Source organism: Ipomoea nil, unplaced genomic scaffold (assembly GCF_001879475.1).
Source record: "Ipomoea nil cultivar Tokyo-kokei standard unplaced genomic scaffold, Asagao_1.1 scaffold0686, whole genome shotgun sequence".
NCBI classification, from domain to species: Eukaryota; Viridiplantae; Streptophyta; class Magnoliopsida; order Solanales; family Convolvulaceae; genus Ipomoea; species Ipomoea nil.
This window is the reverse complement of record NW_017617114.1, coordinates 57428-70850: the sequence shown is the minus strand read 5'-3', so window position 1 is coordinate 70850 and position 13423 is coordinate 57428. Positions and strand designations below refer to the sequence as shown.

The window sequence follows — 13423 nt, the reverse complement described above, 5'->3', positions numbered from 1 at the left end:
GAAGCTTCAAAATTAACTTAGCTGACAAAACAACCTTTAGGTTCAATAACAGATCTAGGCACACTTTCCATTACCCCCACGCCACCTGCATGAGCATCTATTAGTGAAGTACCTACCGGTATCCCAGCCACCAAACCCAATTCCTGAAACAATTGCAGCTTCTAGTAAAACCAGTGAAAGCATGATTTGTAAAATGTCAACACACAGAAAATTATCTTGCATTACAGAGTAAAATCAAAGCCTGATCATCAGTAAAAAAGTCTTGCCTTGGCAGCTACGGGGGTTAGACCAGAGCCCAAAGCATGGCCAGGGAAAGCAACACTTCGTCCTGCACATGATTTTTATTGCAAGGGAAAATATTAACCAACACAGAAATTTCCAAGTAGTACAATTTTAATGGGGGGATTTTATATTAACAACTTTTACAAGACTTCGCAAAGATGCCCAAGATGCTAATCATCTTGACTGAAGCAACTGACCATGACCTTGTACACTTGAGAAGATTCGAGAAAAAACTAAAAAGATGAGTAGATTTGAAAATTATTCGTATAAGTATAAGAAAGAAAGCATAAGGTATAAGTCATTGATACAATCTATTACATCAACACAATTTTTATTCCTGTCATAATCCTAACATTTTGGATTTTATTATTAGTGTGCGCGTGTTTGTATCTGAAACTATATGCCAAGGTAATGGCAAAGAATAGTTGCAAGTAGTATCATTGGATAAATTGAACATTCACTAAAGTACCTATCTTAGCATGGTGCCCATCAACAAGATCACCTAAGCCAATCTCCTCCCAAAATTCATCATCCCATCCACAAGCTTCCATATTGCGAGAATCTTTCTCATTGATCTGCTGCATATGAGCATGACCAAGATATGTCCATTTGCATACAGTAGTGCACAGGCTCCTAGTATCATCTCCTGTTGCTCTATGAAATTGTTGAATGGTAACATTTTCACCATTAGTGACCACTAAAATATTCAAAAGATCTGCATCAGAAATTTAATTTCTCACCTGTATGATAGCCAATCACTCAAATCCATCCACCGAAATGCCATAGACCAAGATTCTTGCAGGTTTTCCTTAACCCACAAAAGCTGAAATACACAAAAAGGAAGGCAGCTACATGTTATTCAACAAACATATTTTGTTCAAGCAAGTGAAAGTAATTTCACTCAGTTATCTAGCAATAGAAAACAAAGTGTATAGATGGCAAGGAGAAGGAATCTTATCCATAATTAAGGTACACCGGTCAATTTCTCATATTCATCTTAACTAGAGAAGAAAAAGGAAAATGAGCCCACAAAATCTAGTTCCCACTAGATAACCTTTTAGCGATGCATCAGCATTTCAAGTGGAGGACAACTAAGAATTATAAAGAAGGTATATCTTGGGGAACCAAACTTATATCCACCTCCATCTCTGCATTTTCTGTTTCTCTGAATCCAATAGGATCTGCAATAGGTGAATCATTAATCTTCTTTTTCTTTCCTTGCTTCCTTGTTCTTTCTTTTTGGGAGATCAAGTAACGGTTTATGCCTAACAGAATCACCTATGAACTGCCATCTGAATGTGCACCACTATTATAGCCAATTTTCCAGGTGAGGTAGGTGTAAACTGAATCCAAATTCTCTAATACTCAGCTGTCTTTTGCATTCCTATTCAAGTGAACAGATTCTGGCATCATTCTTGAATACTCTTTAAGAACTTTGATGTGGAGAAATGGAATACAGAACAAGCATTACTGTTTACAGAAATAGAAGACGCAACCAAAAGGAAATGGTAAACAGAAAAGAAATAGCCACAGATAAGTATTAAGAGAGAAAATTGGGAGCAAATGGAAATGGCATTGGCACTTTTTAGATAGCTATGCTATGAGTTCTTTAAACACTAAAAATTGAATAGATAGGGTTCTTTTATTGCAAGGATATAAAAATTGTCAGGGGCAGTTCCTAAACTTAAGGTCTCTACAAATAAATAGACAGGGATAGCTCTGATACCTAAGACATGTGCTTCAAGCAGATACATGGATGTAAAAGCAGATAGAGACAAAACTGTAAATACACGTGTAGAGTCAAACCTTTTACTTTTTACTTATAGAAAAGTTATAATTAAAAAAAAAAATGAAAGAAAACAGACTAGATTATCGTACTACCTAATGTACCTTTGGTGGCTGCATCTCAGGGGAAACAGCACCACCACAATATTGTAATACTGGTGAGTTAGAGGAGTTGATCCTTTCAGCTTGTTTTACTGCTCTGTGGTCCATCCACACTATGATATTTCTTCTAGCATCACCACTCAAAGAAACTGTGACAGGTTCGCCATCAGAATCAACAGCAACTGTATAGAGAAACCAAAGGTGTCCAACTTAAGGATTCAATGAGCAGAACTCAAGGTTAGTTCAATAAGGTCATGTATATGAGATAATGTGATTAGTAATCACAGACCAAGAGAACAAGTAGCTGCAAAACCCAGACCCTTTACATCATTCCTAGTAACATTAGCAAGAGAGCATGCTGCTTTTACTGCAGTGCCGACTGCGAGCCAAATATCAGTTGAAGATTGCTGCATTCAGGGAATCATATAAACAAAATGAAAATATTCTCCTCACTTGCCAAAATGTATAACATAGTATTTGTTACCTATATGTTATTTAGAGTTTTAGACATTATTATTATATCTAAAGCAACCTAATCCAAACATTAACTGCGAGAAGTTATTTACTCTGCGAAATCAAGGTTCATAATAAGCATCTAGATTGGAACTTTATTCTCTGAAAGAAAAATGTATACTGGTTTATAACCTCAACAAAGTCACCACTTTTCCAAATCTGTATCGGGCTGCTAGAAGAACCTAGAAGTTTCCCATCCTCATTAAAGAGACCTGTAAAAGGGAAGGGTAAAAGCAATATGACCAATTTACAACATATTTCAAGTTAATGAGTAGAAAATATAAACTTCATTGCACACTAGTAATAAAAGAAAACTGCTAAACTTATACTCCATATTTGTTTGTGTGTAAACACGCATATCAAAACATCTAACAGTTTAAATTGAGGGACTTAATATCTGGATTAATTTCTTATAATCTTCATAAGACCAATCTAGATTTCTCTAGGACCTTGACTTGCTATTTCCTGTAGTTGCGAATTTTGAGGACATCACTCTGAATCTCTGATAATGTGATGTCAGAAACTATTCACAGTTTATTTTAACATGAAAAAGATTTTAGAAAAGAAAATATTCTCTTAAACCTACACATTTTTGAGTGACATAGAACTTCAGTAAGAGATATTTAATAACCATGAGTGAATACTGACAAGAACACTTCAACCATCTTCTGAACTATTGAACCTAAAGAGCTTTAGAAAACTCATCTTCCTCAATGAATTTGTCTGCAGTCATACACATCAAATTAACTTCTCCAATTCAAAGAATGCAGAATGTAGACAAAGGCAAATACTATGGGATGACAATGCCTTTTTGTGTATGGAACACTCACAGGACTCAGCCAATCAATTTGGCAAAGTTTCTAAGGCAACACAGTTGACATTCCACCACACAACAATTTTAGCTTCCATATCAGTCCTCTCAGATAATTTATCTTTCAAAAACACTTGACATATTGAAAACATTTCATCCTTTACTATGAATTACAGCACTCATTCCCCTCACCGGCGGAAGTATTTTGCTACCTATGTACACAGATAATCCACTACAAATAATCACAGAGCGTCTGAACGAAAATCATTACAGGATTACCGTGACTGAGACCTAAATTTAACGAACACACAAGTTAAATTTAAGCTCAACACAGAATTACAGCACTACGCATACATCAAACGAATTACGGAATTTCTTATCGTCGTTACTAGTGCATCTCTAATTTACAGTTTATACTTACATAGCACAAGAAAATGCACACGTATCAGAAGCGAGACGAAAGAGCGTACCAGCGCGGGCGCTGCCGGAGCCGACGTCAACGCCGAGGAAGACAGAGCGAGGCAGCGAAGTAGCGGTGTCCATTCCTGCGGTGGAAGAGGAAACTTTAAGGGACAAAGACGATCGTAGATGGCGGTAGCGGTGATGGTCGTGGAGCAGTGGGGTAGTATCGCTAACGCTAACGACGCTTCGTCTTTCGGACGAAATCCTTCGGAGAGCAGACATTTTCTTTTTATATTTTCTTTTCCTGTTTTTAATCTACAGTAACTGTAATTTTTTTTTTCTCAACAGTAATTACTGGTAGATGAGTATTGAAGAAAGTGGATCTAATCTTTCTCTGCTTTGTTTCTAAAAAGGGTGCTTTTGTTATTCTTGTTTTGATTTGATCTTGAATTTCAGCAGTAAAAAGGGATTTAAATATAAAACAATAATAGAATAAAAAAATTATAAAATAAATAATGTATTTATCTAAAGTTATTAATCAATTTAATCTAGTCATGTTGTATATAACGGTAGGATGTAAATCAGGGTAACTCAACTGAACATGAACCACACTGTCACTGGTGAGACTCAATCCCTGATCATTTTTTCAACTTTCACATTTATGATCAATTGAGCAATCCATGCGGACATAACGAGTTTATCTCTTGTCCTTACAAAGAGAAGAGAGAGTTCTTGCCCCTACTTATGTTTTTTTTTTTTTTTCTTGGCCTCTCTAAGTGTATCTTTTGTCTTCTCTTTCTCCTACCGAGAGGAAAAGTTTTTGCTCATGTGACTTAGAAGAGTTTTTATGATAATTGATATTGGTAAGAGGTGGTGATGAGACTTGAAAATTTAGTAAAAATAGGTGTTGGGCAACATGTATAGAAATTAAAGTATGTAATGGTTGTAGTCAACAAATTATATGCTTCCAATTTATTTACACACACATAATTTATTAACTGAAGACACATAATTTGTTAACTGTAAATACATAATTTTTTTTATTGCGATCCATAATATAAGGTAGACTATATGGTCCATGGTATATCAATTGGCATTTGTATACGTGGAGAAATGTAGGGTGGAAAAAATGTAAGGTGTATTGGGTTAAACTCAATATTGATTACTGGCTTACTGCTATAAAAGAAGTGTGAATAAAGTGAGAATAAAAGATTTGTTGTGAGATGAAGTAGGTGATTGGTTGAAGGGTTTCACTTTTAATATCAAGACTTGTAGCTTTGATAAGGCTAAGGTTTAAACAATGTTAAAGGACTTTAGCTTTGCATTGGAGATGGATTTTTGAAGAGTTGAGGTGGAGTTGAAGGTGTGACTCGGAAAGAGTCATTAATTAGTTAATGAAATGCGTTTTTCTTAATGCTTTTTTAGTAAATTTGTTGGAGTTTGTGTGTAACATGCACGTTGTACGATTATGGGATGTGAATTGAAACTTGCTCATGTTTATTGTGAGCGATGGGGTCAAGGGACTCCAAGTCTTGGCTCAAGTTGGGTTCCAACTTTATTAATAAGGTATTAATACAATAAGAATAATGAAAATCTATTGGGCTAAGGAAAGAAGAAAGCATAAAGCAAAATAAGTTAAGGAAGTGCTATCAAAGGGTATCAAACCAATGACCTCCATTGAGCATCTCACACTCCAACCCACCAAGCCATACTTAATGGGCTAACATGAGGGTAGAAAACTCTAGTTATTCATGGGAAGTGCACAGGAAACAAAGTAACGGGGGACACATGTGTGGTCAAGAATGAAGACTAGCCGATGTCATACATTTGCCAACCATCCGGAAGGCCCTCTACACTATATAAGACACACTTAGGTCCTGTTTGGTAAATGGCTGTTAGCTGATAGTGTTAATTAGAGGGTATAACTAGTTGATAACATTAGCTGTTGTAGAAAAGTGTTTGGTAAATTTGTTATTAGCTGATAGCTGTTTGGTATAATTTTTTTTCTAAAAAAGCTAATTGAAAAAGTTGTTTGGAGTAGCTTTTTGAATTTTAGCATTTTGAAGTTGCAAAAAGCTAATTAACCAAACACTTATATTGATATTTTAACTAAATCAAACAATTAATAGTGGTCAAATAAGCCAAAATTAGCCTATAGGCTACTTTTTTTACCAAACGGGGCCTTAATTCCTCTTAAGACATCATCCCTTGATCATAATAATCTCCGATCCCTAGTCAAGTGGTATGGATTCCTAGCTTCTAATAAAAACACTAGAGTTTGACTCTTATTAGCTACGCTACTATTGTCCCTAGTATTTCTTAGTCCATTATTTGGGTTATAGTATTTATTACTTAGCAATAATAATATTATTTTTATACCCCGTTCTGTACTTTCATATATGGTTTATGGTGGACCTAATCACAACAAGACCGGTTTATGATGGGCTTGATCTCGACAAAACCAGTTTGGCTGGAGAATTGCTAAGGTCTAAGGTTCTAAGTTGTACTATCCTAATACATGTTTATGTATTAATTTCGAATTAAGTCTGTAATTCTTCATAACTTCATCAACTATATATTATTTCTTTAAATTAATGTATTGGGGACGGGGTAGGAGGGGGTATCATTATCCCCATTTGAGCATGGATTGGGGAGAAATTGTCATTCTTATTATAGATATAGATAACAACAAGGTGGGGAGTATATTCCATTTCTACGTCCCTACAACCTCATGCATTTCATTCCCCCAGGGATGAGTAATCTCTATCCTCGATCAATCACCAAGTTAAACACTCAAACTAGTATAATTTTCAAGGCTCATATAAAAAATCATATATTAAAACACTTAAGTCTTCAATTCTTCACCAAAATTCCATTTTTACGTCCCTACAACCTCATGCATTCCATTTCCCCCATGGATGAGTAATCTCTATCCTCGATCAATCACCAAGTTAAACACTCAAACTAGTATAATTTCCAAGGCTCATATAAAAAAATCAAATATTAGAACACTTAAGTCTTCAATTTTTCATCAAAATTTCAATGACTAGGGATGACAATGAGGCAGGACGGGGTGGGGAGTATACTCTTCATTCCCATCCCATTCTCGTCGGGAAATAGAAACTTTTCCTCTCCCGGGTTAAATTTCCGCAGACAGAAACCTCTGTCTCATCAATCCTATAGTCAAACTAATAATTTAGTATAATTTTTAATATTTAAGTAAATATTTAAATATTAAAGTATTAGGGTGTGTTTGGGAACCCGGAAAAGTGATTTCTGAAAATTATTTTTTGGGTTTCTAGTGTTTGGATGTGTCTAAAAAATCAAGTCAATGGAATATGCTTGTTTTGGAGGAAAATGACTTCTTCTTTTTTGGGAAGTCATTTTCCAACTTTTACACCAATACCACATGAACACCACCACCGGCATCACCACCACTATCACCACCACTACCAGTACAAGACCACACTACCACCACCGCCACCGCCACCTCGGCTACCACCACTACCACTGCCACCACCACCATACCACCACCAGTTGTTGTTGCATGTTATTATTTTGGAAGAATGTTATTATTATTATTATTATTATTATTATTATTATTATTATTATTATTATTATTATTATTATTATTATTATTATTATTATTATTATTATTATTATTATTATTATTATTATTATTATTATTATTATTATTATTATTATTATTATTATTATTATATAACAAATAGTACCACTACCACTACACCACCACCACCACTATTACTATCACCATCACCACCACTATTATACTGCTTATTACTATTACTAGTTTTTTACGCGCATTGCGCGATTGGGATAATGCCCAATGTTTTTTTTTTTTAAATAAGTACTTTAAAGTATATCAAGACAAGATTATATTGGAATTGTTCATGCATAGATAATTGAATGTTGAATTCGCGTATTTAAATAGGTAATTCTAAGTTTACAAATGCAAGATAATATAGTCAAGATTGCCAATAAAATAATTGTATAGGTATGGTTGAAACCAAATACGGGAGATAAGAGAGAACAAATAAAAATTAGGACAAAAAATATTAAATATATACTAATATTGAATAGCTAACTGCTGATTGCCAAACAACGACATTGCGAGGTAGTTTCCCACTTTAATTTGTTGTGTGATTTGAATACTCTTTTTGTCAATAAATCCCCCAAATAGTTAATATGATTGGCTTAATTATTTTTTATTTTTTTTAAAACAATAATAATAATAATAATAATAATAATAATAATAATAATAATAATAATAATAATTATTATTATTATTATTATTATTATTATTATTATTATTATTATTATTATTATTATTATTATTATTATTATTATTATTATTATTATTATTATTATACCCTTAGGTCATTTTACATGTTAATATAAACACCTAATTTTTTTAAATATTTTTTTACGAACCTGATGGGGATATGGGACCCGGGGGTCCATTTTATTGGCATAGTATTGACCCAAGTGGGGGTGGTGATGATAGGAGATTGGCCCAAGTCCTATTGGGCTAAGAAGACAAGGGGGCGTGGTGGCCCAAAAAGAAGAGAGAAGACGTTTCCGGGCAAGAAACACCGCTGGCGGCCGGCAACCGGTCGGGGTGGTGCGCCACCAGTCGTGCCGGCAGCGCCCATCGGCGCGGCCAGGGAATGGGGCAGGTAGCATGACACTTAACTAGAGTGGCAACCGACCGGCGGGGGTGGTGCGGTGCGCCACTAGTCGTGCCGGCAGCGCCCACCGGCGCGGCCAGGGAATGGGGCAGGTAGCATGACACTTAACTAGAGTAAAAGGCATGGACACTGTCAACAGGGTTTAAACCCACGCCCTCCAACTCAGCAGGCACGCACCATACCACCAGCCCACGTCAACTGTTGTTTATTGAGGCGCAGCAATTATATATAACCTATATATGCGGGCAGGGCAGCCTCCACCACCGGCCATGGCCGGCCGGCGACTGGCCGTCCCGCCGGCCACCTCAGGCCGAGGCGTGGCCAGCGGGGGCAGTGCACCCCCCAGATTGTCAACGGCACCCCCCCCCCCCCTTTCCTGAGGGGGTGTTGGGCGGGTGCGCCGAGCATGGTGGACCAGGGTGGTATGCGCGGGAGTTTTAGAAGTATGGCGAACGTGCCCGCTTGCGTAGCGATAAATCGGGAAGTGGGGATGGATTGCATGGGATACATGGACGCTAGAGGAGGAGGGGAGCTTGCTATAAATAGAGGCCCTGGATCTCTGGCTAAGGGCAACGAGGACACGACAGACACACTAGTCCAGTGGTCTTGATCCCATACTCTCAATCCAGTCACCTGGGTTCAATTCCAAGTAGTAGCATAGTTAGCAATAGCCCATCTTGTGGGCCTTGTTTTTTGTATTGGGGCCATCATTCTGGGCTTGTACCTCGGGCTTTGTACGTATTGTTTAGGGCCTAGCGCCCCGGGTAATAAAGTCAATACTTTCATACCCTCGTCCTATGTTCCTATACCCGGTTTATGGTGGACCCGATCCCAATAAAACCTACTTTCATACCCTCGTCCTATGTTCCTATACCCGATTTATGGTGGACCCGGTCCCAATAAAACCATCATTGGCACCGTCTGTGGGGTTCGCTACAATTAGCCCGTGTTTTTAGTCTCTACCATCCTAGCAAGGTTCCGAGGTACACCCAAATGGTGATTCACAAGAGGAGCTACCCTATAAGGTAACACACTTAGCACATCAAGACGCTACTCTGGTAAGTACACTTGAACACTTAGTTAGGTAAAGATTGTGTTTATTTTCCCGAACTATGTGCCCCTATGTGCTCCTATGTGCTCTGCATGCTTGGCCCACGGCCACCTCAACTATATGCTCATATGTGCTCTGCATGCTTGGCCCGCGGCCACCTCAACTATATGCTCATATGTGCTCTGCTTGCTTGGCCCGCGGCCACCTCAATTATGTGCTCCTATGTGCTCTGCATGCTTGGTCCACGGCTACCTCAACTATGTGCTCTGCATGCTTGGCCCACAGCCACCTCAACTATGTGCTCCTATGTGCTCTTACGTGCTATGCATGCTGGCTCTATGGCCATGGCGGATGGGGCATGTGGGTTATCGCAACCCACATGCGCGGACTTGCCCCCGGCAAGCCGCATGGTTTTGGCGGATGGGGCATGTGGGTTATCACAACCCACATGCGCGGACTTGCCCCCGGCAAGCCGCATGGTTTTGGCGGATGGGGCATGTCGGTTATCGCAACCCACATGCGCGGACTTGCCCCCGGTAAGCCGCATGGTTTTTGGCGGATGGGGCGTGTGGGTTATCGCAACCCACATGCGCGGACTTGCCCCCGGCAAGCCGCATGGTTTTGGCGGATGGGGCATGTGGGTTATCGCAACCCACATGCACGGACTTGCCCCCGGCAAGCCGCATGGTTTTGGCGGATGGGGCGTGTGGGTTATCGCAACCCACATGCGCGGACTTGCCCCCGGCAAGCCGCATGGTTTTAGCGGATGGGGCATGTGGGTTATCGCAACCCATATGCGCGGACTTGCCCTCGGCAAGCCGCATGGTTTTTGGCGGATGGGGCGTGTGGGTTATCGCAACCCACATGCGCGGACTTGCCCCCGGCAAGCCGCATGGCGTTGGCGGATGGGGCGTGTGGGTTATCGCAACCCACATGCGCGGACTTGCCCCCGGCAAGCCGCATGGCGTTGGCGGAGGGGGCGTGTGGATTATCGCAACCCACACTACCCCATCCTACAATCTTCAGTTACCTTCATCCTTAAAAAAAAAAAAAAAAAGTTGCATGCAGGTGTAGCATGGAGAAGGAGCAAAGACATCCATTGAATATTTAAAAGAAGCATGCAGGTGCATCATAGAGAAATCGACAAAGCATACTAAATAAATGCAACAAAAGAGATGTACAGTGCAAGAAGCATCCAAGAAGTGACAATAGAGGAGTCACCTTGACCTCTCGACACTAGGTGATGAAGCGAAGGCCAGGGCAACTTGCGGTGTGTGGCAGAGGTACGGAGTAATGGCGTGACGCGCAACAATGGTGATAATGGAAGGTGGAGGCGAGAGATTGAGAAAGGGAAAGAAAAGGAGGTGGTGATACCGAATTCTACTTCCTTTAGGCATCAAGATACCTAAAAGAACTGGGGGACTTGTGATGGGGATATGGGACCCGGGGGTCCATTTTATTGGCATAGTATTGACCCAAGTGGGGGTGGTGATGATAGGAGATTGGCCCAAGTCCTATTGGGCTAAGAAGACAAGGGGGCGTGGTGGCCCAAAAAGAAGAGAGAAGACGTTTCCGGGCAAGAAACACCGCCGGCGGCCGGCAACCGGTCGGGGTGGTGCGCCACCAGTCGTGCCGGCAGCGCCCATCGGCGCGGCTAGGGAATGAGGCAGGTAGCATGACACTTAACTAGAGTGGCAACCGACCGGCGGGGGTGGTGCGGTGCGCCACTAGTCGTGCCGGCAGCGCCCACCGGCGCGACCAGGGAATTGGGCAGGTAGCATGACACTTAACTAGAGTAAAAGGCATGGACACTGTCAGCAGGGTTTAAACCCACGCCCTCCAACTCAGCAGGCGCGCACCATACCACCAGCTCACGTCAACTGTTGTTTATTGAGGCGCAGCAATTATATATAACCTATATATGCGGGCAGGGCAGCCTCCACCACCGGCTATGGCCGGCCGGCGACTGGCCGTCCCGCCGGCCACCTCAGGCCGAGGCGCGGCCAGCGGGGGCAGTGCGCCCCCCAGATTGTCAACGGCACCCCCCCCCCCCCCTTTCCCGAGGGGGTGTTGGGCGGGTGCGCCGAGCATGGTGGACCAGGGTAGTATGCGCGGGAGTTTTAGAAGTATGGCGAACGTGCCCGCTTGCGTAGCGATAAATCGGGAAGTGGGGATGGATTGCATGGGACACGTGGACGCTAGAGGAGGAGGGGGGCTTGCTATAAATAGAGGCCCTGAATCTCTGGCTAAGGGCAACAAGGACACGACAGGCACACTAGTCCAGTGGTCTTGATCCCATACTCTTAATCCAGTCACCTGGGTTCAATTCCAAGTAGTAGTATAGTTAGCAATAGCCCATCTTGTGGGCCTTGTTTTTTGTATTGGGGTCATCATTCTGGGCTTGTACCTCGGGCTTTGTACGTATTGTTTAGGGCCTAGCGCCCCGGGTAATAAAGTCAATACTTTCATACCCTCGTCCTATGTTCCTATACCCGGTTTATGGTGGACCCGGTCCCAATAAAACCATCAGAACCGTTGATATAATTCGCTGGTCAAATCCGCTAACTGTTGATTGTCAAACAAGAACATTGTGAGGTAGTTCTCACTTCAATTTGTTGTGTAATTTGAATACTCCCTTTGTTCATCAAATCTCTAAAGTAGTTAATATGATTGGCTTTATTATTTTTTTTTAATTTTTTCATGGTATTAATAAAATACTTGGTAAATAAATATATAGCATTATTTTGTATTATAACTTTGATATTTAATTTAAAAATAGTGCACAAAAAATATAATAGACAATGTAGTGAATATAATCAATTGATGAATTTGAATGTAAAGAATTTTTACATTGGAGAAATATAAAGACAATATAACTAATAAAATTATTTTTCTTAATTAATTTATTGATAATGAGTAATATTTTAATAAAAACATTGTAGGGACACTGTAGCGAATATAATCAATTGATGAATTTCAATGTAAAGAATATTTATATTGGAGAAAAATAAAGACAATATAACTAATGGAATTATTTCTCTTATTTACTTTATTGATAATGAATATTTTTTTTTTAAATAAAGACATTGTAGACACATAATTCTAAATTAAAGAAATGCATATGTATTATTTTTTTATTGTAGCTACTAAATTATTATTTAATATCTACTATATATATATATATATATATATATATATATATATATATATATATATATATATATATATATATATATATATATATATATATATATATATATATATATATATATATACTAATAAGAGCCCAAGAGAGTTAGACCTATAATGGGTAGAAAAAATGGCGGTCAAATTTGTTAATCAAATGAATGGCTCAGATTGATTTTTTTAATCAAATGAATGGCTCAGATTGATTTGATTTTAATTTTTCTTTGAGATTTACTAATTTATCCTTAATTTTATAATTTTCCGTTAACTTTTCCGTTAAATATTATATTTTCCGTTAATTTCTGTTAGTTAAACCTTAACTTACTCATTGATTTCAATAAAAAAAAAGGTTTTAAGTTCGAACCTCATCTCAATCAAAGTTTGCATAATTAGTACTATATTAATTTTATTAAATTAAATAATAATTTAGTAGCTACAACAAAAAAAATAATACATATGCTGATGGTTTTTGGGTTTTCGGGCCCAAGGAGGTCCAACACAACCTATAGCTGGTGGATACACCTTTCACAAAAGGGTTTGAGTCTTAGTAGAATATGATGCTTAACAGTACTTGTCTATTCC

General features: G+C 39.2%; 1 protein-coding gene across 1 annotated transcript; it reads right to left on the bottom strand.

Moving 5' to 3' along the window:
- Positions 1-7: 7 nt before the first annotated feature.
- LOC109175251 (FGGY carbohydrate kinase domain-containing protein-like) lies at positions 8-4192 on the bottom strand. Its single transcript, XM_019324484.1, has 8 exons — positions 3964-4192; positions 2815-2894; positions 2459-2576; positions 2173-2351; positions 1023-1105; positions 752-936; positions 267-328; positions 8-143 (listed from the first exon to the last, which is right to left on the bottom strand). Exons 1-8 carry the CDS (start codon positions 4175-4177, stop codon positions 18-20), a joined length of 1047 nt encoding a protein of 348 aa, XP_019180029.1. The 5' UTR covers positions 4178-4192; the 3' UTR covers positions 8-17.
- Positions 4193-13423: the final 9231 nt, after the last annotated feature.